Genomic DNA, 26,122 nt, shown 5'->3' on the forward strand with positions numbered 1-26,122 from the left:
GCACCTAAATTTTTTAAAAGCAATTAACAGCAATTATACAACTTATGATAATAATTACAATTGTGTACAAAACTTACCATTGCATTGCTTATCCAAGAAAACATTACAAATGACACATCTTGACAACTTGTCTTTAACATAACAAGAAAACTGATGACAATAATGATGAAAGTAAAGAAATACCCACCTGTATTGTATACTATATAATCTAAAGTTTTTAAAAAATTAAGTAGGAATTTTTAAATTATGAAAATGAATACCATCTGCAGTTTAGTAAAAAATGATCAAATACATTGTAACACTGAAAAATTATTATGCCTACTGAAACATGTCAATAAACAAATAACAAATCTTTTCAAAAATTATCTAAGTTTATGAACAAAAAAGCAGCAATTTTGCAAAAAATTAATGCTATTGACACAAATAATACTAACTTTCGAATCATGTTTCTAGTGTGAACAACACAGGGGTAAGCATATTTCAGCACGGACTTGTACTGTCTATTTAGGTCTCTGCCAGCCAAGGAACACCGATAGTTGCCCACAATAACTCCATCAGGATTTAACATAGGGATGATTTTGAAGATAAAGGTGTCTCTGAGAAGCTGGATCACACACGTCACCCCAGTTTCACACACACACACATATGCATGCACACACACACACACAATGTTGCCACAATGTCACAAACAACAGCATTATAGATTGGTATTGAGACTGACAGTCCTACAGTTGATTACAGTCCTAATGTTGATTAAAAACAGTATGCGCTTATTAAGCTCACTATAAATCTCACACACACACAGACAAAGAGGTTTTAAATGATAAAAAATACTTAACATGCTTCTGTTTTTATAACCAGATCAACATGCTAACAAAGTCAAAGATGATTAGCAGAACAATACTTTAGCATCTGGTGAGTTGCCAGTTAGGTAATCTAGCAAACCCTTCATCATCCAGCTGGAGTTGCTTTCTCCTGGATGGACTCGTGATGTTATCACTACTGCCTTCTTATGCTGTAAACAAAGAAAACTGCCACCAGTGGATGACAAGCTAAATGATGTAAGTTTAACTTATTTTATCATGAACAGGAAATTTATGATGAAATTGCTTTATAAAACAAGGTACAAGTTTTCCAAAAATTTATCATTAATATTATTATTCTTATTAATTAAATATGTAAAGCACAAATCTCAAAGTTGATGCACGTTCAATGCACATGAAAGACTACAAATGAATCAACAGTCCAGATATAAAATATAAGCATCAACAAACAGATGACACCATGACAAAAACATGAACTAAGTGCATGGATAAAGATCTAGGAAGTGAGTGAAACAGTGCTCTTAATTATGCAAAATATTTCTTTTGGGCTTTGAAGCCAGATTTGAAGGATTCAGACATTTGAACACAGTTTGAAAAGATAAGGAAAGAAAATTCCAAACAGTATGCCCTGAGAAGCAAAAAGAATGTCTGATGAACTTCTCCCATCTGATGTGTGGCACCGAGAGGACGGCAAAACAAGCAGACCGAAGAGACTGACTCAGGTTATAAGGTATCAGTAACTCAGACAGGTATGCAGAAGCAAGACCATGAAGACAACTGTAGCACAGTATGGCAATCTTATAATCAGTGTGAGTCAGTGAAGTTCATAGACGAGTGTAGTATGGTCTCCTTTTTGCCTATGGGAAACAATACAACCAGCATTGTTTTGAACCTTCTAGCTGTCCAGTAGGCAGTTATATAGGGAGACTGATGAATGGAGAGTTTAGTAATCCAGCTGGGACGATACAAAAGCAGGCATGAGCTTTTAGGTGGCAGAAACTGACAGCAAGGGTTAGATGCAATTGATTCTGCTAAGATTGACTTACAAATTACATTGACATGAGATTTAAGAGACAATGATGTGTTGATGGTAATATTAAGATTCAAAATGGTCTGAAGATAGAGAAAGATGTTAACTCCAGAGAAAGTTAAGGTAGTAGAGGATGGCACACATTTCAGTTTATTTGCAAAGGCTGTTGGAAAGACCTCAGTTTTGTCATCATTCATTTTCAGTTTACTGATAGTCATCCAGGCTTTCAAAGATCTACTATATGTTGTGTGGTGGTGCAAACCTGCTGGAGGTGGGAAGCAAGGCCAGAAACTAGCATCTGACTGTGCATCATCAGCATACACGTGGAACTGATGGCCCAAGTGGCCAATGATAGCACCAATTTGCTGGATGTACTCGGTGAACAAAACAGGCTCAACAACAGAGCCTTGAGCCCCACTGTACTTCAAAGGAAGCAGGAAGCAGGAAGCAGGCAAAGATGTGGTGCCTACAACTACCTCAGACTGGATGTGATCAGTCAGATAGGATCTGAATGAATTCCAGAAAAACTGGCAAACATGTCAAGCAAGGATCATTCAGCACATGGCATACAGAATGATTCTCTGGTAATTCAAGTGGAGTTTTTTTTGACAACTTCCAGGCTAATATAACAACTGATGCATCAGCTGAACTCAACTATAAGCACCAGCTAATGATTGTTTAGATTAAACATAAAGATATAGAAAAAGTATTGTAATACTTTACATATAATGTTTACATTTTGCAAAAATTACATTTTGTTTTCACCTTCATGTCCTCCAGATTTTGTGATGGTGAGGAAATGGTAAGGATATAAACTAAGTTTCCAGCTAGTGAACGGCAAAGAATGCGCTGCTTGCATATGCGTGATTTGGCTGGATCATTTTGCAGCTCCATTAAATAATCCTTGAAAATACAAAATCCTTGACAATCAATTCTCCAGGCTGTTTGGTAAAAAATATTAGAAACATCTACTATCACAACAATGAGTATCCTTTTAAATACGTACATGGATGTCTCTCTTCATGCCCATATACGTAAAATAATAAGTATAACAATACCAGCCATCATAATTTCAAAATCTGCTGATCACTAATTTTATACAGATAAAGGAAATTGCCCATTATATTTTTAAATTTATATGTCCAGCAGCAAAAGAAACCCTTAACAAATAATATTTTACTGTCTATCGGAAGTAACAAATTTTCCTTTTGCAGCATAGAAGACCATGTATAAAGAAAAGAATCAGAAAACATAATAATACATGGGATGGACAACAACAACAAAAAACAATCAGGAGTAGGTAGCTGGAACTGAGGAAGCTAGTCAGGATAGCTCCATATAGTCATGTCATCTGGTACAGTACAAAGAAGAAATGAGATATGAAGTGTAGCTTAAAAGCATCACAATATGCAGAGAGCAGACACACCCCAGTATTAAAATCTATTAAAGAAAAAATACATATTGTGAAGATCGGTTATTGGTAGATAACACTCACCTGCAGATCTGTGTATGTATATGGATAGCAGTGAGCCCAGTATACTGTGTCATTCTCATGTGCCAATACTGCTGTCCATGTTAATGAGAAATATGATTTCTCTCCCTTTGAAGTCATATACCTGTCAAACAGAATCCTATCTAAACACCTTCATAAGCTCATCAGATTGCTTACATATGTACAAACATGCATGCATGTAAGTACACATATCAGTACACATATTCAGTAGAATGTCCACACAATGACAGCAACCACACATATCAAACACTGTGTTTTAATTTCTTTTCTGGCACCTGCCCTGATTATTTCTCTGAACTGCTCTTCCCTTACATCCCAGCTAGACAACTTGCTTGACGTCTGATGATTGTCTCCTTTCTCCTTCTGTCACCAAAGCAACAACATATGGTCACAGGATTTTTAGTTGCTGTGCAGCGAAACAATGGAACTCTCTCCCTTTCCATATCCGCCATGTACCTACTATTGAATCCCTTAAACATGCACTGAAAACACAACTCTTACGTAAACATTACTTCTAACAACCTTTCCCATAATCCTAGTCCTTCTTCACACCCTTCCTTTTGTAATATCATGTTACTCGTAGCTCTTGTTCTTGTTATTGGTTCCTCTTTGTGTTTTCTGTATTTTATTTTATTCTTTGTTTACTATGGTTTTTTATTCTTTTATAGCTCATATGTTATTTGTGTTTCTCTCGTATGCTGTCCATGTTTCATTCTTGTTTTTAAGCACTAAGAGCATGCTCCTTAGGAGTGCGAGTCTGCGCTTTACAAATTTTGCATTTATTGTTATTATTAATGTCCCCACAACATGACAGAAAAATAATTCTTCACATGCAACATAATTCTATGCACACATCTAGAATATGCTTGGATGTTATGGATTTTATGAATATATATATATTACGTATACATATATATATACAAATGTCTATTTGTGATGGGGGAAATCCTAGCAAGCAGCAAAAGTGAGATGCCCGCTACTTTCTACAACAAAGGTGCTCCACTAGTCTATTTTCAAGCATAAACTGTGACCAGTCATTGGGGGTGTGAGTGGTACATGATAAGATACAGCAATGGTGAAGGTGCACCAGTGAGGCATATCCTGCACCCTTTTCAATAGGTCCCTCATATATATACACACTTGCTCTCCCAGAATTTGTTGAACCTCACCATTCTTACCATTGCTGCTGTTATTATTGACAAATGTCCACCACATAACTATCATTCTTAGAGTGTCACATCCAGGTACTTTAAACTGTACTCAAGTTGTACAGTTTAAATGGATTTCTACTCGTCTAACAGTGTTCATCATTACTATGCTCTTGTCCAAGCTGATTTTCATTCCTATATGTGCTCACACTGGCAACAAGTCTGCCCACCATCAGAACAATGTCATCAGCAAAGTGAAAGTTGCTTAGCACTCTTCATCTCGATGTACATGTAGGTGTGGTGCTCATGATGCATATCTTGCAAGATTATCTCAATAGATGTTGAACTGCATTGGGGACAAAGAGCATTGAGAACTGGCATACAGCAATTGAGTGCTTCAGACTATGCCCTCTTCAATGTTAAATTTCCAAATCATGTGCGCCAGCCCCTTAAGCCAGACTTTGAAGGCCAACTAAATGTGTGGCAAAATTCCACAAAGAGGAGGAGATGAAAAATTGTGTTTTATACTAAGCAGAGAAGCTGGTTGTATAAACAGGTACTACATAGAAAGAACACTCTAAGGATCTATAGTGATCTTCACTATACTGGTGGCAATTAAGAGAATAAAAATAATTGTAAAGCACTCCACCACAACATTGCTGAGTGATAATCATGTACATGTAATAATATAAACAGTACAAATTGTACAACAAATAAAAACAGTGAAAGCTCAAGATAATAACCAGACTGAAACTTGCTGCCTAAAACTCCAGAAACTAAGTAATACATAACAAACCTGAGGTTGTTGCGGTAGTACTTGATATCTTGACCACCACGAATCCAACCCACTTTCTTCAAATTTGCCTCTTTATCACTGTACATTAATGGTCTCATCCCATTGTTGTACAGGCTGTCAGGCTACAGAAAACAAATCTTCCAGGTCTCTATTTGTTACTAATTGGTTTCTTTTCATGCTTTCAATAAAAACTCTATAGCAATATTCTAAATTATATCTTACAGTATGGCTGAAAATATAACATTTAAAGTTGAAATTATAAAAACCTGCAATGTATTTTCATCCAAAAAATAATGCCATTTGATAGTCCACTTGACTATCAATCTATTTTAGAATTTTTAACAGAAATCAAAACTTGTCATCTTCATAACACTTTTTGACAAGTCTGCATTTGAACTGTTGTACATGCAGATAAAATGGTTCATATTTTAAATTTCTTTCTTCAAATATGGAAATGTTCACCTTGAGCAGATTGACAATAGTGAAACGATACTGCACATTGGGACGGGTATTGCTGAAGCTGAAGTAAAACCACTGGGTATGTTTGTCTGTGTACAAGTCATAGCGCAGCCACAGTTCATATTCATAGTCACCACTGTGAACACACACACATATAAACGAAAATCTTATTGGATCAAAGGTACATATCCATGGTAGCTACACTGTGCAATATGGGTAGTTGGATAAACTTAAATATATCAACATTACTTGTAAACAACTTGCAAAGAACTTCTAAAATATTCTACATCATTTTTTATAATTACCAGATGTACATGGGTGCTTTAGTGAGCAGGCATACATGCATACAACATTTCTTGCTCCCTATCCTATAATCTATGTGTTTGATGACTGGAAAAAAAGGCTGTATTTGATTTCATTTTCTTCATGGTTAATAAAACACCTTTTTAATGTGTGTCCTAATGTGTTTCCAAAGGTCTTCAAGCAAATAGGTGCAAACCAGGATGGTTGATACACCAAGTTAAAACTGAATACCCAATCTGTGCTTTTAATACTTTTGAAGTCTAAAAATAGTCATACATACACAGATACTAAATGTTAATAAAATTTACTGATGTCATTGGATGTCATGAAAATGTGATGATGTTTTCTGTCAGTTTTAGGCCTCCTGCACAGATGTGAATGTTGACATCAAGTCTTTTATAAACTTAATTGTGAATGGACTTTTGGAATTGAAACCATGTAATGATTTATACCAAGTCATTTGGAATGGATTTAAAGAAGAAATTAATTTAAGTACACTTAATCTGCTTACACTTTCACAGCTTTTGCTAAGTTTCCACTTTCAAAGCGTGACTCGAAAATCAGTGTAGTATCATTCTCAGATTCAAGCTCCACTGCACACTTGCTTGTTCCATTGCGTGATCCTCCAACACATGATCGCATGAACTGCATTAAAAAATACGTTGTTTTGATGATTGTTAAATGATTTGATGATTATTTGATAATTATTAAAGCATACTAAAATCATTTTAAAACCTATGAAGTTTTAAATGGATTTTTTTAAAAGCAATTAAACCATTGATTATGCATGATTATTTTAATTAGTTTTAATTTGTTTGGCAAATATATAATAATGAAGTAAAGCAGCACTTCTTATATGAACACTAAGATTATATGAATGAAAGTAAAATAGCCATATAGAAATGTTTATCGTCCAGAAATTAGCATGTCTCAAATGAATATCTCATCTGGATCATAGGACAAGTGTCTTTCATTTAGGATAAGTTACTCAATATGGGATGGTCAGTCAAGCCTGGTGACCTGCAAGTGGGTACATGAACAGTGATTTGGCTCAATGTGTTGAACTGCCTAATATGAAGAACATTGTGGTAGTCCCTGTGCACCAATTGTAACAGAATAAACAACAAGTTTTGAGTAAAAATTCAAATCAACTAAAGAACTACACAATCACAGCACCTACCAAAATATTCTGTCATACAGTGTTTGATGGTAGTGCCAAAAAGGCACACAACAACGGAACACTTGCTCTTAACCCAGATGTTTAATCACACATAATAGTAATTTTCTTGTTTCTTCTAGAGGACAAACATTTTATAGTTAGGGTTTATTATGGGGATTAATGGATGCCAGTGGCCGCTGAACTGCACAGAGTGAGCACTCTGAGGGGTGCATGTGGGTCATGCTACCTGATAGTTTTCTCCCTCGTCATGGTGTACTGCAGTCCATTCCAGCATGTTCGATTTATTGAGGAATACCTGCCTCTGAGTCTCAGCCAAGGCAAGCACACGTATCCAGTTCTGAGAAGCGTGATGTTACCACTCAGCAGCATGACCAGATAAGATAAAAGGGACAGGACACCCACAGGGAATAAGAAGTGTGGGATTAGAAGAAATGGGATCATAATTCCGTCAGAACATGACATGAACAAAAGATGACAAGTAATATTGTACAACAGAAGCAAGTAAGAATTTAGGTTGTGACTCAACTTCTGTTCTAATTTGCTACAATTACAGTTAGTTGATGCACAAATTTCTTTCAGCGTAAAATGTAGTGTTCTTCATGCATGATGGTCCCACCGAAGTAACCCAGCAGGGACAAGTTAATGGTTACACACAATAATGGCTGAACCAGACTATACCACTATACAATTGAGAGGTTTTTTTGTTTTTTGGGGGGAGATGGAAGTTAGGGGGGGATATGCTGTCATTTATTTTGTACATATTTTAATGATCTGAATAAACATCATTTGCATGAAAAGCTCCATCATTCATTTTCTGGAGCATTATTTTGCATCATTTACAAATAAGACTAAAATCTATAATCCCTCCTACATAAGGCTGTACCATAAAAGATCAGTATTCATCAGTACATGTATTACTAACAGCAGCCATGCTTTGACCTGCTAAATTACAGACACAATGACCCTGTAGCTACCAGAAAAGCTATATATCTCCATGCAGATTATTGGTGGACAGCAAGTGAAACACTACTCACACATCGTAATTTTGGATCATATTCAAAAACCACTTTCCCTCCACCTTCCTCTCCACGACACATCGGAGTCCTTTCCATGCCAGCTGTGGATGGAGAAAACCTCACAATATCATTTAATAACTACTAGATTAAGCACATTGTGGTGACAGTGACTTTAAGAACTAGTAGAGGTTCACTAATGAGGCTAGTTTCATTTCATTCCCTTGTGAAATAGGTAAAATAAAGTTACCTAGTGTTTGTGTGAATGTGGATGTGTATACATGCCTCTCATAAGTATTGCTAGGAGGGGGCGGGGTGTACTTTAGTTAGTTTAGTCCTTACTCCTCGAGGAGCATAGGGCAGTAACAAAACCTCGCCAGTAAACCTGGTTTTGGGCAGCCCCCTTCAGATGGGCCCATGTGGTTCTAACATCCTTTGACTCGCTTTCTACTGTTCTTTTCCAATTCTGCTTTGGTCTCCCAACTCTCCTTTTCCCCTGAAAATTCCAGTCAAGTGCCTGCTTAGCAATGGTGTCAGCTGATTTACTTCCTATCCAGCCCCAATTGTGCTTTTTGATGTCTTGGCTAGTGGCATTCTGGTTGGTTCTTTGCCACAGGCTGTTGTTGGAGATCTTTTCAGGCCATTTTATTCCCAGAATATGGCATAGGCTTCGGTTGGTAAAGGTCAGGAGCTTGTTGTTGATTGTGTCTGTCACTCTCCAGGTTTCAGAACCATACAGCAGGACAGCCTTCACATTGGTGTTGAAGAATGAGGTCTTACTGTGGAAGGATAATGCTCGAAAGTTCCAGATGGGGCGTAGGCTGTTGAAAGCATGCCTGGCCTTGTTGATGTGGCTTTTGATGTCATCGTTCGCTCCACTGTCTTTGTTGACAATGCTCCGCAGATACGTGAAGCGGTCTGTTTCCAGGATGTTCTCTCCTTGAAGTTGGATTCGGAGAACCTGCTTGTTGTTGATCTTCATCACTTCTGTTGACCTTTAAGCCAGTCTTCTCTGCTTCCTCTGCTAGCTTACTCAGTTTGGTTTGTGCATGCTGTTTTCCTATGAGATAGGATACTAATGTCATCTGCAAGTCCAGGTCCTCTAGCTGTTTGATGAAGGTCCACTGGACACAGTGTTGTCTTGGATTGTCTTGTGCATAATCCAATCTATGACCATCAGGAAGATTGTTGGTGATAATATGAAACCCTGTCTTATGTCAGTCTTCATTACGAAAGGTTTAGTGAGTTTGCCGTTGTAAATAACTTGGCAGGAGGAGTCTTTGTACAACCTCTGAATAAATGTTTATGAGCTTAGGTGGAATACTGTAGTGGATCATTAGCATCCATGTGATGTCCCTGTCTACATTGTCAAATACCTTCTCAAAGTCCACAAAAGTTATACAGAGGGAGGACTACCACTCAACAGACTGCTCAATGATGATACGGAGAGTGGCAAATTGGTCAGTGCATGACCTATCCTGGCAAAACCCTGCTTGTTCTGGTCTCAGTCTTTTGTCTAGAGCCTTCTTCAGTCTCTCTAGAATTACCCTTGATAGGACTTTACTGGGGATGGACAGCAGTATGATCCCCCGCCAACTGTTGCACTGAGAGAGGTCTCCTTTCTTTGGTAACTTGAGCAGGTGGTCTAGTTTCCAGTCTGTTGGTACTCTTGTTCCTAGATCTTGTGTAGAAGGGGCTGTAACATTTTTGCTGTTGTCTCTGGGTCTGCCTTTAATGCTTCTGTGAGTATGCCATCTAGGCCTGTTGCTTTGCCAACTTTTCATGCTTTTTATAGCTTTGATGATTTCTGTCTTAGTGGGAGGGCTGGTGTTGACATGATGTTGCTCAGATGCTGGTGTTATGTCAGGTAAAGAGGAGGGGGCAGGTTTAAGAGTGTATTAATTGTATAGCAACTGCATGTTGTTTAGTTCGTTGCTTAGTTTGTTTAGTTCATGTGCTTCCAACAACGAAACATTTCTATCTCTGCTGCATAGAAATAGGCAATAAAGATGTATTGTGAAATGTTTCAGTTACAAAAATAGACTTACTTGGTTTGTAGCAAGGTTCTGGTTCTGGGGGAACATAGTAGAGATGAGATATTCTGTCTTTCAGGACCTGGATTTCCGAAGGCCTAAAAAAATAATGTTTGTGCAAATTTTCTTTTTTGAGCATTTATATTACACTAAGGTCAACACTGGATGGAAACAGCAATAGACTTTTCTATGGTTCAGTTATGTCTGAAACTGTCTAAGACATCAACAACTGGCAAGCAATAGATGATGACCCCAACAGCATGGCACATAACAGGCACGATACCAGACATAACATGCAGGCTGCCAAGAGATCCAGAATAAGGGATAGAGCCTTAGCTCCAGCCCCATGGGCTGCTCTACATAGCATGTGAAGTGCCTGCTGCCGAGCCTGAACATGTTATTCCATTCGTCTCTTGAGATCATGGATGCCATGTAATTAAACCTATGCAGCTATAAAGAACCACATCAAAAAGGCTCACTCAGCAAGAGTGAATGGCAGTGTACTCTTCTGATAGCAGAAAGACTTATGGTTTTTAAGTATTTGTCTGTGGTGTTTACATGATTGGCCGTCAGTAGAATGCACTCCTACCAGCCTGTAGTTGAAGTGGTGGTAAACCCTTGATTAAGGTGACCAGACGTTTCTGGGGCGAAAGCGGGACACGTGCCGATGATGGTGTTGTCACCGTCAAAGAACGCCGAAAAAAGTGATTTTTAAAGACAACCGGGACATTTGATGGACTTGCCAGAAAGCAAGAAAGCGGGACATTGGGCGTCCAGCCCGATGAGCAGGCGGGACACGAGGTCAAAAGCGGGACATCTGGTCACCTTACCCTTGATGACAGCCTTAAAGTTATTTCAGTATATGTGCTTGCCATGATGCATCTCTACCACTCTCTTAACATAAGATCCGAGTGTTGGCACAGAATGCATATCAATCTCATTGCAAAACAGTTTCATAGTGGCATACTGTGATCATGACCAGGGGCTTAGTTATAAAGCAATGGTAAGGTGTTGCCTTAGGGCAACATGGGAAATTTAAGGACAGTTTTATTTCCAAAATTATAAAGCAGAAGTTTTACCCCTGGTACAATAGCAAAGATGCCCTAGGGTAAAAAAAATGAAATAATATTCACTGGATCTAGGTATAGCTTTTAATTACAAAAGCAAGATGCTTTCCTTAAGTTTCCCATGTTGTCCTGGGGAAACTACTAAATCTTGCTTTATAACTATAGTCCCAGAAGTGGCTGGCAAATCATAACTAACCCTAACCATAACCATAAGTGGAATCAATTACATAAATGTAAACAGTCATCATTTAAATGAAGTTTATAGATGAAGAGCAAATCCAATAGTGAACCAAAACAGACCATCTTGCTGCCTGCTGAGGTCCCAGCTCTTTATTCAAAGCATAGAGGTTTCTGGGTTCTCGAAGTCGAGGAACCTGTACAATATATTAATTAAAATGAATTAGATATTAAAACAGATGCTCTTTTGATGGAGTGAATGCCCATGATTATTTTCTACAGTTAGAGATCTGCATTAAGTGAAAGCTGACAGCTATAGATAATTCTGTTGTATGTTTCAATCACTGGATCCACTTAGCAGGATAGTTGCAGCCATTCAACCAGCATAAAAGTTAGGCTCACATAACATATCATAACAACAAATATAATGTTAAGTTAGCTGAAGGGAAAATATAAATTATTCATAACTTCTGGGATTGAAAACTGTCATTTGATTTAAGTTTTTATTGAATGTATCAAATCTGACCCTCATTGTTGAAGCCTAATCAATAACCACCTACTTTGGTTGCAGATGTGAGCAGTTACTTTTTATATGCTTACATATATGACCAGACATATAAAGATAAAACATAAATATTTTTATATGACAATACACAAAAACGTCTGCAAAAGGAGCTAAACTGGAAATCATTACTGACCATTCGTCCCGACTCACAGCTGTAGATGACTTGTGTTGTTCTGATGTCCTCTTGTCTGTTATCTGAAACACAAACACCACTTCTGATGCCACCCTGTTTGCTAGCAATCTTGATGTGACAGACTGAATTCTCAAAATTAGGCAAGATATGATTTTTCCAATAGGTGTCCAGACACTTAATCCCCAGACACTTCATCCCCAACGCTTCATCCTTAAAATGAAATTTTAACTATAAAAATTATGAAGCCAGCGAAAAATTTAATTGCAATTCAAATAATTATTTTCATATAAACATCACAATAAGTTTTACAATTAAAATACTTTAACTAATGTTGTAGATGTTCAAATGACATTGAAGTTAATAGCATGATTTAAATATTATTAATGTATTTCAATATTTATTTTAATTGTAAAACTTATTGTGATGTTTATATGAAAATAATTATTTGAATTTCAATTAAATTTTTCGCCGGCTTCATAATTTTTATAGTTAAAATTTCATTTTAAGGATGAAGCGTTGGGGATGAAGTGTCTGGGGATTAAGTGACTGGGAACCTTTCCAATGGATGTCCAACTTGGTTTAAAGCAAGAGATGCCTGCCTTGTGATTTGTAAGGATAAACATTGGATAAACATATGTGAAACTTTGTCTAAGGACACCAAGTTCTCAAAAGATGTGCAGATATAGTACCTACACTTATTCAGCCAGACAAACCACAAGAAAGATGCATGTAAATTGCACACTTCTACATTTTATCTGTTTTGCTTTCATATTTGTCTGTCATAAATATAAACTTTTAATAAAACAATAAAAACAAAATTTTCAACACTGATATAAAGTGTATAAAGCTGTGTACACTACATGAGGTTAAGCATTAATACAAAAAGTTATGAAAATCATCCTGTAGAATCGCAATCAAGCTGGACTCTTGTGACATATTAAACTAAGTACAGTAGAAAATATTTATGCTCCACACCATGGAAACTGATACCACAGTAGAATTATGGATTACATATTTTTTGCACTCTCCTTGACATGAAAATCTAAATATATGCTGGCAAGGGAAATAGCAAGTTGGGTTTAAATTATAAGTACCACTGAATTGTTTCTGTCAAAAGTTTAGATTGCAAAACAATAATTTACTTAGAATCTCATCTAAAATTTAGATCTGGGGCAATACTAGGAAGCTGCCATGTTGTCAATCTATCATTTAAGACCAACTTGCTATTTCACTTGCCCTTTCCTTTAAAGTCGTTCTGCATTATATTTCATCCTACCAATAATAAATTTTTTTAAGAGAGGAATAATTAACTAAGATAGAACATTCAGAGCTATATCTAGTTTTTGTTGACTTCATTTCAAGTTTGATGAATAAATATCGCAGATCTACTAAATAGCAAAAGCAAACTACCAAAAAGCGAACTCAACACAATTCTGTGGGCTATACTTCTAGTTTTAATTATCATAAAAAGTGCATGGGATTTGTTTTACACCGCTGACCTTCCCTGTAAAATGTGACCATCATCTGTCTAACTGCTTCTAAATGCTCCAAGCAAATAAGCAAAGTTTACTGAAAACTCACCCTCATAAGAAACTGGATCATGTTCAGACTCTTGTTGTAAAGCAAGACTGTCTTCTAGAATGTGATCTTAGAGACAAGAGGCAATAAAATAAAAAAAAATACAGAATTCACTGAATGTTTCCCAATAATAAGAAAACACTCTTAATAAGAAAGTAGGATTAAGTTTTCCATCCAAGGTAAAAAAGACTGTACCTGGCAATAACGCATACATCTGTACATGCTCCATCACTGGATGAGAGTGATGCTTGTATTTCCATGGCTTCTCAACAGGTGGTGGATATGTCTTAGTTGTGTCTTCTTTCTTTTTGTCTTTACTGCTTCCTTCACTCCCACTCTGGGTTTCAGTATTACTACTCTCGCTATCTGAGCTTAATGTAAAGTTCTGGAGCAAGTAGCTTTCATCAGACAGCTCCGACTCCGAACTACTGCTCACCATCTCTGCTTTTGGCGAATGTGTCCCTCGTAACACAGGGGCTGAATTACATTTGGGCTTTGTTCCTGTCATGCTTTCTAAAGCAATACTATTTTCTGTCTCTTGGAACTGAAGATGGACCACTTGACATGACCTTAAGCAGTCTACGATCATTTTCTGGTAAACAGTGTTCAGTGATGATACCTTTGAAGTCAGCTCCATTCCGTGAACCATATTTAGGGTCCTTGGTTTTCAAAGCAGAATCATAATTGCTTAAAATAGATTTATCAGATTTATTTATCAGCCTCATTGTTCTTTTTGCTTTCTCTTCAGGTACTTTTATATGTAGGCACTGCTTCTTGACTTTTCAGACACTGTATCAGACTGAGAATGAGAACTAGAGATGTGGTCCTCTGTATTATCCTTATTCACTATATCTTGGTCGCTTGTCTCCTCATTGTCATCTGCACTTGCACTGGATTCTAGTTCACTGGTTTCCTCTCCCTTCTCACATTTTCTTTCTTCTATAGTCATGTTTTCATCTTCATTTCCAGTCAAAATAACATCATCTATCATCTCTGGATGACCTTTATCCTTGTCCCTTTTCTTAACTGACTTCCCCATGCGGCTTTCATCACTTTCTCTGCAGCTTTTCACATCATCCTCATCTGAACTGTTACTGCTTCTATAAAGTTGTTTAGATGAATCATCTTTCTCACTTGGGTCACTGTCTGTTCCTTCATTCTCCTGCTCACTCTTGATTTCTTGGTGTCAGAAATGCTTGATGAAGAACTAGAGTTTTTGTGGATTTTTTTCCTTTTATTGATACTCTTTCTGTTTCTTTTATTATTGCCCTCTTCAAAAGCAGAACCTGCACTTGTATATTCCTGATCAAAATCATCTTTATCGATTTCTTCACTTATCTCATCAGGGTTGCTCTTCAAAGATTCCTGTTCTTCCGTATTTTCCTCCTCTACTTGCTTAGAACTGTATTTCTTCTTGACACTTAATGTTGAGGACTTTGTACTTTCAGTTCCATTCTCAGACTCCTCTTTGTCTTCCTCCTTCTTCATCACTACTGTTGTTTAAACTTGTGTCTGATTTGTCTTTTGGTGCTTTTTCTGGCTTTCTACTGCAGCTCATATCTGACCTTTGGTTGTCACTTTCTTCATTTTCACTTTCTTCATTGTCCTCATCACTCTTCTCAAGACTTTCAGATTTGCTCTCGGAAGATCCATCATCTTCAGAATCTTTGTTTTCTTCCTGCCCACTCTTTTTTGATTTAGCTTTGTCACCAACATTAGTACTAACAGAAGTAGAGGAATTTTCCATGTTATCTTCTCCAGCAGTACCATTATCGTCATCATTACTTGTTTCAGAATCACTTGAAGATTTTGCTATGTAATTTTTCTTCGTCTGTGCTTGACTTGGTTTTCTGGGCTGTGAGATGTCTCTAGTTTTGTCTTGCTTATTCTCTACATTGATGGTTTTTTGTCCTTGCTGCTTTCTTTGTTAGCAACAACTCTTCTTCCTTTTTCACTTGACTTCCACTCTTTGGGAAGATTAGAGTTATTTCTTCTATGTAACTCTTTCTGTGATTCAGCATCCAATTCAGATCCTGAACCAGACTCTGAACAAGACTCTGATCCTGACTCTGAATCTGATCCTGACTCAGTTCCAGTTTCTTCATCAGAATCCATGTTTGGCACCTTTCACTGTTTGCTATTCTGTGCCTGTCTCACAAGGTATCTTAATCGAATCAAACTAAACTTGGGAAGAATATTCCAGAGCTAACAATAACTTCCAAGTGTTTCCAAGATTTCTTAAAAAGAAAATTGCAGACTTTTAAAATAAGCCCTTCCTGGGGAATGCAATGAACATTTAATCAATAGGTGTAGGGTATTTCATGCATAATTGATCCTCCAGCAATTACAATTGGACCCTCATTTAATCTCTGGCCACCAAAGGTAACATGCCTATAGTGCACAGCTTATACTGAGAGGAAACATAATACAAATACTATAATAACGATTGAGCTCCTCATATTATACTGTAAATTACAATATAAAAATTAAAAAACTGTCCATATCTGATTACACCCTCATCCATCAAAGAAAAAATTCATAATGTAAGTAGATAAGTTCAAATGTCCCTCATGCTAGCAGCATGAAAGTAAGGACCTTTCAAAAGGACACCTTCATAAAAATTATTTCCTCTCGTTTTGTGGGAATGGAGTGAGGGTTTATCTCAAAGTGAAAATAAAATATAACTTTTCTCAGATCTCCTAGGGCCATTCTTATATTCTACTGATTCTTACAGTCTTTGTACTTCTCTTTGTCCAAAATGGAAAGCACTTTGTATCCACACATATACAGTTCCAAAGCCTATTCAGTGATATAGTTGCTGTTAACTGCCTGAGTCTTCCAAACTCATTTGCACAAGTCTTAAAATGTGTATTAGCTGCCTTAGAAACGTAAACAGCAGCCACCCCACTGACCATGCACAGCCAGTCAATAAGTTATTGCTATGGTATGCAATCTATGCACACACTAGGCCATAGCAAAAACTAGCCACCCATTATAGCCCCACCAGGGGAAAAAATCAATCAGCCTGAAAATTAGTCAGGATCAAGAGGCAGGCTAACTCAGAAACTGACAACCAGCCTGCAAGTCAATAGCTTCTGATCCAGCTGATACTGTTTCAGTCACAATGTTATAGCTGCTAATAGGTGGGTTTTAAAAGTTTCTTTTGTACCTTTAAAACAACAATATGCTATTTTTATTGGGCATTTATTTATTGTTATACTTCATTTAGTGGACAAATATAAGACAGGCATAATAAATGAAATATGAAACCTTTTCAAGTTTTCACCACAAAAGGTATATAAATAGCAAATGTCATTATCCCTCGTCACATTCTGTGGACAGCATTTTCAAAGCATTTTATCACCATATAGACAAGAGTATGAGAAACATTTCCTGTGGAAGGCGACAATGATTGATAAACAAGGTGTTGCTCCCCCCCTCCCAATACATGTACTATGAATACGATACCCAAACAATAGGTAAAATCCAGAGTTCTGACATTAGAAAGCCAGTTCGTTCTGCAAAGTTTATAAAATACATGTGTGGAAAAAAGAATATTTAAACAGGTTATCATATTCAGAAGAGCAAAACCAGTCAAAAATATACTTAAAAAAATGAACATGCTCTAATGAACTTGGCTTTAGGCTACAGAAGAGCAAATACACTAGCTGTGGCTTGCAACATACAATGTTTCGTCCCTGCTGTGCATCTCGTTCTAGTGGCTAACATCACACAATGTTTTGTACCTATATCACTTTCAAGTGGTTGAGAAATTTCCCAGGCACTGACATAAAGACCCAGTTCTTGTCATTCTAGAAAAATTCTCTCTCCCCTTACCCTTACCCACCCCCCACTCAAAAAACTCACCCAAAAAAAACCTCTGATCCAGTCTGTTCTTGTTGATTACCTCATATTTAAATTTCATGTCTGTTATTTATTTTCAAATGTTTAAAATAATATATACTAATGTGCACCAGAACATTGATAATAAGTTACCAAGCATTGCACTGCAAAGAAAATAAATACAGGTATTTTTCGCATCAACTATTCAACAACATATTATACAAGTAATAATAATTCATAAATCTTTACAAATTATCACTGAAAGTAGAAAGAAAACTTAACCCTTTTACTTAAATAAAAGTACTGACCAATTGCACTTTTTTCATCGTCAGAGTCAAGATCACACTCTTCTGAACTGCTGCTGCCTTCACCAAATGCAAACGTCTTCTCCCATTCCTTGTACTGCTGAAAGCCATTGCGGTAATTCTGATTCTTTCCTGAAAAGCAAATATTGATACAAACCAATACGATCACATAATCCTAAATGACAAGATCATGTATTCTTGATATAGATACTGGATCAAAGTTTGCTAAAATCTGGATGTGGGAAAGTTAATAAAAATCATGTGCTTGTCTAATGTATTTAAAAAAATAAAATCCCCATGCATTTCTGTAACTAAATGACGAATAGTTTTTTTTTTTCTGTTATCAGCAGTTTAATTCGACTTGGATTATCTTTAGAGCTGCATGTCCTCTAAAACTGCGGTTCTCAAACGGTGATACGCATACCACTAAGGGTATGGCAAGGGTTATGCAGAGGCAAGCAGCGACATAAATAAGCACACGCCTTTATGAAAATAAGTAATTTTATGTGCGAGAGGTACCCGCGGACATACTTTCATCCTTTGGGGGTACAGTCACGAAAAAGGTTGAGAACCTCTGCTCTAAAAGGTTCTGTCTAGCAAAATGGATGAACATCTTTTAACTCATTCTCTTTCCCATAAATATGGCCTATGCTCTGTGACTGCACCTTTAAAACAGACATAGTACAAATGTGTGCAACAGGCTATTGTACTTTTTACACAAATATTAGAAATATGAAATGTAATGTAGGACAAAATCCAAATAAGGCTATCCAAAGCATTTCCTTAACATCAAACACAAATATCTCCATAAGAGCAAAAATGAAGTAACTTTTCAGAGTGTGTGTGTAAAATGTTTTCAAAATTTCACAGGGCATACTTCATTCTTTTTAGATTCATAAAAAGCATATCTTCAGGATGGATCAAAGCAGAAATGGTTGATTTCTTATACATTTCTTATATGTTTGTTTAGTTCAGCTATCTCTTATAGTTTTTAGAATATTTTTTGAAAATTGGATAACTTTGTATATTCTAGAGTAACTAGCTTAATTTGTGTCTTGAATGAGTTAAACAGAACTTCAAGAGCTTCAACAGTTTTCAAATGCTAAGTGCTAAATAGCGTAAATAACGGAGTCACTGTTAAAAGAAATGCAATAAATTTTATAATTCTTTTTATTAAGCAACTAAGGTATCGTTCATTTCTACCATATACCCCTTGATATCTCTATCTGTTCTTGAAAAGTACAAAGAACAGGTAACAACAGGATGTACATCCTTTTACCTAATGAAAAAATATTTCCTAGTTGAATGCCTGCTAATTATGTACACACAAGCATCAAACCCTATGACATTTTTCACATCTTCCACCATATATTTATAGAGAGCAGAGTTTATATTTGTCATCTTCAGCTTATCTACTGAGCAAATTGTTATCACTTGGGTAGAGACCCATTGGGTAAACTCCTTGAAGAATTAATGAGCTGCTGAGATATTTGAGGCTGTTATCTGACATAAAGAAATTCTCATGAATAGGGGAGAGTGTGCAAGCATTATGGCTAAATTTTTTTTTCTAAAAGTTTGACAATCTAAATGTATTCATTTACAATTCTGACATCTCTATTGCTGATCTCTTTCTGTGCACGGTGATGTATGTTTGCATTTATCTCATGATTGGAAGGGATGTATCTTGCACTGAGCTTTGCTCAATCATTAGAAGAAAAAAAATTTACTTTCTCTAGTCTTTTAACCATGACTTTGTAGAAACAGTCTGCATATTTTAAATTATCTCCATTTCATTCTCTCCTTTTGCTCTTTTCAACTTTTCATACAAAGTCAATTTTGCTTTGCAGTTTTTAAGCTGTTCATGAACATTGTGAAAAGGTATGTATATCTACACAACAATAAGCATGAATAGCATACCTTATGAATATGTACTTGTTTATACTAAATTAAAATTACATCTTGTAATAAAATTATTACAGATAAGTAAGATCATAAATGAATAATAAATCATTTTACCTGTGAAATAGCCATATGAGTTTTTCAGGTGCCTCTTTATAAAACTTTCATATGGATTCTGATTTAAAGAAAAATAAATTTTTCAGGTCCAGAATAAAAGGTAAAGATAAAAAACAGTGTTACTTTAGGTTACACCATCACAGAAAATGTACTCTAGCTAAACAAAAAACAAATGCACCTGTAAGATGTAATGTCATCAACAAAATATGCTGTTCCTATACCAGTTACTGAAACCAAATTTGTAACTCTAAATAAGAAAACAAAACATGTCAAGAACTAGATTTTAAAATTGATTATGGCAACAAAACCAGAAATCTTGATATGAAATAATAATATTGCTTTATGGCTATATCAGTATACTTGTTTATGCTTGCTTAACAAGAGGCCCATTTGTCAAAACAAGATATTTATAAGCTATAGCATGATGTAATTGCTCTAAAAATATGTCATATCCATTGAATAAATCTCAAATCAGTCAAAATCGAGAGATTTAACACATACCGCATAATAGTCCTGCTCCCCTGTTTGCTCCTCCTCTAACCACATCTTCATCTGAAAGAGCAACATCTTTTTGCAGAGAATGTCTCAACAAATCTACACATTTATAAAGCAATTAAGACTACAAAACATGAAGCTGCTGAAATGAAGCTATTGAAATCAACCTTACATTTTGTGTTTTTGATAAAAACAGAAAATATATTTTAAATTCAGAACTAGCTGTTATCTGATAATAAAAATGTTACATTAATGTCACAGCTACTTTTTAATTATCTTCAAGATTTTGGTGTGTTTCAAACTAATGTGATTATTCTGTTTTTATTTTTCAGCTTGTACAACTTTCATTATTATTATTATTATTACTATTATTATTGTTTTAAAAATGCAACACATACAAATACATATGTGTCAGTGCCAGAAGAAAATAGAGTTGTTTTACTCTTGGATGCTTGTGAAATCGTAGATCTTTTAAACATAAAAAGTTAAGATTACTTTATTCCTTGTTACTCTTCGAGGAGCCCAGAGCAGCAACAAGAACATAAAAAGTCACGCTGTTGAACTTGAGGCGTTGTAATCTGCAGTTTAACAACTAACCTTTCGCTTGTCAACTATACTGGCTGTGCATGCATCTCCTGGAATGTCAGATGCGCAACATAAAATCCCTAATCATTTTTTCAATCATCAAAAAAGTTTTCAAATATTTTTCACAGCTGATGTTAATTTAATAATGACAAAGAAGTATTTTCTTTACAAGATAAATAAAAAGGTATCCAAAAACAAACACCGCAAAGGTTGAGGAATACTTCCAGGCGATGTACTGCAAAAGACGCTACTGTAAACTGCCGCGACAATTTCAAGTTCCTTTATTTTAATATTTTATTTCATATAATGTATCTAAAGAAAATAATATTGCTTGCAATTTATTTCACTGTGTTTGCATTTTTCTAAAGAAGAAAGAATATATCATTAAATAATTTTATTTTTTATTAATTTACATTTGCGGAGTAACATAATGTTTTATCAACCCTGCAGCAAATATGTACTTTTCGCAACTTAGGTATAAAAGTAACGTACATCCCAAGAAATAGAGAAATGTTTTTTTAATTTTAATTTTTTTATTTTTCACTTTGTGCCTCAACACAACACAGTTACAACAAGTCCGAGCCTACTTCGACCTCTTCCGGTTTCGTGAGCTAAACAGAGGCGAGATGGTATGTATGCATGTATTGTATTGCTAGAATCCTTAGTTTTACAATGATTATAACAATGTATTTTTATACTTTAATGATATTTAAGCATTAAAGAATTCAGGTTTTTATTTATTTTTTAATACATCGTTAATATTTTAAAGGATATAACATGCCTTTGACGATCACTTCGTTTCTCTTGTAATCCATTTGATTTGTAACCCTTTGAGCACGATAGTGGCTTTACCTTGGAAGGCGATTCTTTTCTTTTGTTGCAAAGTTCAAGTTTTATACTTTCCAAAAATGTATAGGTTTCTTGTTATACACGAGAGGAGCAATAATAAAAACTTTACCCTTGTTTTCACACTGTTTGTAATATACTTTTATGTCGTGGTAAGAGGGTTTTAAGCATGGTTGTTAGTGTCATTGAAACTTTTGTATATAAGTTAAGCTTTTTCCTGTAGGGAAGAAATAGATTGAATTAAACGTGAGCTATTCTTGTAGCGTTGTACGTCTGCTAGTTTGCACTGACAACATTACTGAGTCACTGACATGCTGTACAACCACCACACATAAGACATCTGTGAAAACTTCCAGTAACTAGAATTGTAAGAAAATATGTTCAACTCTTTGGCACACAATTGGGTTTTGGCTTCAGAACCTATAGAAGGACACCATTTTGTGTTAACAGCTAGGTAGCAATGCTGCTTGCCGTGTTCGCAACTCATGCTTTGTTGAATCCTTTAAACATGTATGGACCTACCATGAGCACTACTCTGACAACAGTTTGCATAATGTTAGCTTATCTGCTTTCACATTTTGTGCCTTGTTCGTTTCGTATGAAAACCTGTTTCTCCCAGCATATGTACTGTTAGTATATTTATTTTAAATTAACCACTAAAATATACTAAAATCACCATTATACTAATTCAAGAATAAACATGGGACATGCGTACTTACCAACTGACCAGAACATGACAAACGATTTCACTTTGCATCTCGTTAATGGGCACTAAATTGTTAATGGTAATATTTATTTCAGGGTGCACACAAGACTTTCCGAGTTAAAATGAAGCTGGCCAAAAAGATTAAGCAGAACCGACCAATTCCTCAGTGGGTCAGAATGAGAACGGGAAATACAATCAGGTATGCTGTCTTTACATCATGTTGCATGCAGCATGTCACCACAAAAAGAGTCTTGCTCTCACAGCAGTAATGGCAGTCATCTTTGGGCAGTTTCTCTTTTCTGTGAAAAAGGATTCCTTGTTCGAAAGAAAAAATGTAGCAAGATGATTTTAATCAAGGTATCCCATGGGAGTCATTCCTGATTGGTCACTTGTACCAATACTTCTGTACAGATGTGGTGTTTAGGCTCAAATATCGATAAGATAATCTGGGGTGTTTAAGAACAAATGTCTGAAAAGTTTATGATTGAACATAGCTAGTCATTGATTCTGAAACCATGCCGGTGACGAATTTACCTTGGTAATAAAAAGAATGCCTATCTTGGTTTTTCATTTAAAAAACAGGTTGTTTGTATGAAATAGACCATCTTATCTTCTGTCTGTGCCTATAATAAGTTTTGTGGTGATTAGTCATGTTACAAGACAGTTATTACTGTGTGTAGGGTTTACCTTGTGATTTCTGTCATTGGTTGTGTAAATTAGCAATAAATTATTAGATGACAAAGGGTAAGATTTTGCTCTACCACTACTGCCTAAGTACTCATGTGTATGTATTGGTGATGTCGAAATGTATTTGCGAGATTGCTGTCTTACATGCTTTTACCAAGGGGATGTAGATCTAAAACTTGTGTTTATTTTCTTTCCAGATATAATGCTAAAAGGCGTCATTGGAGAAGGACCAAGCTTAAGATGTAGCTTATTTTGGGTCATGTTCTGTCCATTCACATTCTGATGCTTTATATGATGAGCAGACTTTGTGTGCAGACAGTGAAAACGTCCACTTTGTTACTAGCTCGCTGCTTCAGCATCATTTCAATAATGCATCATGTTGGTGACGATTGAATAAAGGTTGCTGATTAGTCAATCTTTGTTGTGTGTCTTTGTGTTAAAGCCATATTGTTTCTAGAACAGACCAGTGTATGTTACATCTCACTTGTGCTCACACAATCTGTCATCTAATACATGTACAACTGCACATACATTTTCATATCTTCAATATCGACATCATATCTTTAAAAATAAGAATCCAACGAAAAGTATACTATATTGATAATGCAGCCAGAAGCAAGCTGTTCAGTTTTGCAACATCACGATAACAAGGAAAATGAACAATGACATCAAAGGGCATATTCCGTTGTATTATGGCTCATCTGATAAACAATTTTCCTTCTGAATTAATGGCAGTTTGTGGTGAGGAGAATAATGCATGCATACAGGTGTGACCTACCCATACTTCTCTACTACGTTAGCTGGAAAATGAAATCCCATCACGAATGTGTAACTGAATGACTGCGTTCTGTTAATTATCAGGAATAGTGAGGATACAGGATGCCTTCCTAAAGACTTGCTGATTATACTTAAGACTGCTAAGTCCTGCTTGGATTCATGTTTCATCTGCGCAATGAAGTGTTTAGATTCTATGGCCTGAATAAAATCCCACCAAAAAGATTTGCTTTTATTATGTATAAGTTTTATGTCACCATATTTTGACAAAAGATATTTCATTTCCATCTGTGTTTGTGAGTTACCGTGCGTATCAATGATGAGAAAAAAAAGTGAATCATTTGGCGCAGTTTCGCGGATCCTTAAAATCGTCAACATGGTAACTAGTCGCTTTACTTCCTGTTGCCATGGACGACGACGTCATTTGTTTCCTGGAGCCACAGACGTGTATAGATCGTGCTGCAACTTACGTGGCAACCTCCAAAGCTGTCAAATATAATTACCAAAATATTTTATACGGCCAACAAATCTGGAAAATACGTTTTTCAGCATGCACTGACAAAGTTCTATTTATATATCTATCAAGCCGCAGTGTATTGCCATACAAACAGGCAATACACCCTCCCCATCCCTACCTACCTTGTAGTTCTGTTACTAGGGCAACGAGGTTTACATCGCAACACCTACGTCAGGGTGGGGAGGGATCCTTTGTATAGTCTCCCCGCTTCTGTAAAAGCTCTGTTTTTATTTGCCGACCGTCCACTAAACTGCGGCGATTCTGATGAACAGTTCTACGACGACCATGTCAGCTCCGGGAAGCTCAGACAGCGAAAGAAGGCGAATCTTCGACTGACAGCTTGTGAGTGTGGTAACCGCCATCACGAAGCTCGGCAGTGAACTCAGCCATACGCTCGCCTCCATCCGCAACCGCCTGTACCGGGACCTTGGCAAGGAAAAGTACACCGATGGCCAGGCCAAGTCCGCGCGGCAGCGAGCCATCAAAGCCGGGCGGGTAAACGTCATGGAGGACCGCTTCAGTCTGTCTCACCCAATCAGCCAGCCGGCCTCGCGAAAATCTTCCAAAGCAGCGTCCACGATCAGAAAGAGCAAAGGTCGTCCTTCTGGCTCATGCACGGCCACGTCTAAACGGAGAAACAAACCATGATTCGTTCTTCGTAGAAGGTGCGTGCTTCTTACAAACTCACCGTCTGGTCATGCGGCTCGCAGCAAGAACTGACAGCAGCAGCAGCAATACTGGCGACTGCAACGACTCGAGAGCTTAAGGACAAGGAAGACGACTTCGACCTCGGCAAAGACGGTGAGGCGGCGCGCGTCTGCTGCTGTCGTCGCTGTCGGCGAGGAAGTGACATATTGACGATTCTATCTGATCTGATGCCATTTATGCCTCGTGATGAACAAAGATTTCAGAAAATTAAAATCGTGTGGTTTGATTTCACTTCAGAGGTTTTCTTTGTTTTTTGTTTTCTTTTTTTTTTTTACTTTTACCGTGCGTGTGTGTGTGTGTTGCGTAGTACAAATTTTAAGAAGATACAAACTTCAACATGAGCCAGATTGACTATACATGCTTTAATATCTCGGTATATTTTAAATATCACAGTAGAACAAGGAATCTCCGTCAGGCACCATGAGACGGATAAAAGTCAATGAAACTTTCAAAGAAAACCTGAATGAGAATGACAGCTGACAGGACTTAAATTGAGTTTCTGCACGTCTCATTGTTGACGTCTCATTTAATAGCACTAAATATTTATTCATGTGTAATAATAATGTGTACTTGTAGCGCGCAGTATCACGACCAATTAGTCTCTGCGCAGTCCAGTAATGCTAAATTATATTAGATTATTATATACGTATATACAGAACAACATATAAAGAGGAAGTACAAGCAATGGATAAAGTTAGCGTTAGGTTTTGTAATTCATGAAGTAAGAAAGAGTCGGGGTTAATTAGGATATGAACAAACTTTTAAACGTTAAAACCCAAACGTCTTGGCCGGACCATACCTGTTTGTTCACCTGAGCGACG

At 36.5% G+C, this 26,122-nt stretch overlaps 1 protein-coding gene and 1 long non-coding RNA gene across 32 annotated transcripts in view; one reads left to right on the plus strand and one right to left on the minus strand.

Annotated features, from left to right (window-relative positions):
• The window catches only part of LOC112560646 (cytosolic carboxypeptidase 2-like), a 47,666-nt gene extending 26,340 nt beyond the window's left edge, over positions 1-21,326 (minus strand). For 26 of the 31 annotated variants that reach the window (XM_025232609.1, XM_025232637.1, XM_025232626.1 and 23 more), the window contains exons 1-17: positions 20,974-21,312; positions 20,485-20,535; positions 19,984-20,041; positions 17,971-18,099; positions 13,823-13,888; positions 12,242-12,303; positions 11,667-11,740; positions 10,315-10,397; positions 8,288-8,370; positions 7,480-7,590; positions 6,585-6,718; positions 5,774-5,906; positions 5,312-5,433; positions 3,350-3,470; positions 2,620-2,757; positions 905-1,015; positions 435-604 (exon numbers count right to left, since the gene is read on the minus strand). In XM_025232609.1, the coding sequence (XP_025088394.1) occupies positions 435-604; positions 905-1,015; positions 2,620-2,757; positions 3,350-3,470; positions 5,312-5,433; positions 5,774-5,906; positions 6,585-6,718; positions 7,480-7,590; positions 8,288-8,370; positions 10,315-10,397; positions 11,667-11,740; positions 12,242-12,303; positions 13,823-13,888; positions 17,971-18,099; positions 19,984-20,041; positions 20,485-20,535; positions 20,974-21,021 (1,694 nt within the window). In that variant the 5' untranslated portion in view covers positions 21,022-21,312. Of the gene's footprint in view, positions 1-434; positions 605-904; positions 1,016-2,619; positions 2,758-3,349; positions 3,471-5,311; positions 5,434-5,773; positions 5,907-6,584; positions 6,719-7,479; positions 7,591-8,287; positions 8,371-10,314; positions 10,398-11,666; positions 11,741-12,241; positions 12,304-13,822; positions 13,889-17,970; positions 18,100-19,983; positions 20,042-20,484; positions 20,536-20,973 lie in introns of all 31 variants that reach the window. The other 5 variants (XM_025232614.1, XM_025232613.1, XM_025232615.1 and 2 more) reach the window with 5 other exon arrangements.
• On the plus strand, positions 16,486-21,693 carry LOC112560654. Its single transcript, XR_003098563.1, has 4 exons — positions 16,486-16,962; positions 17,995-18,082; positions 19,815-19,845; positions 21,630-21,693. It is a non-coding gene; the product is annotated as an uncharacterized LOC112560654 (long non-coding RNA).
• Positions 21,694-26,122: the final 4,429 nt, after the last annotated feature.

Source organism: Pomacea canaliculata, linkage group LG3 (genome assembly GCF_003073045.1).
Source record: "Pomacea canaliculata isolate SZHN2017 linkage group LG3, ASM307304v1, whole genome shotgun sequence".
NCBI classification, from domain to species: domain Eukaryota; kingdom Metazoa; phylum Mollusca; class Gastropoda; order Architaenioglossa; family Ampullariidae; genus Pomacea; species Pomacea canaliculata.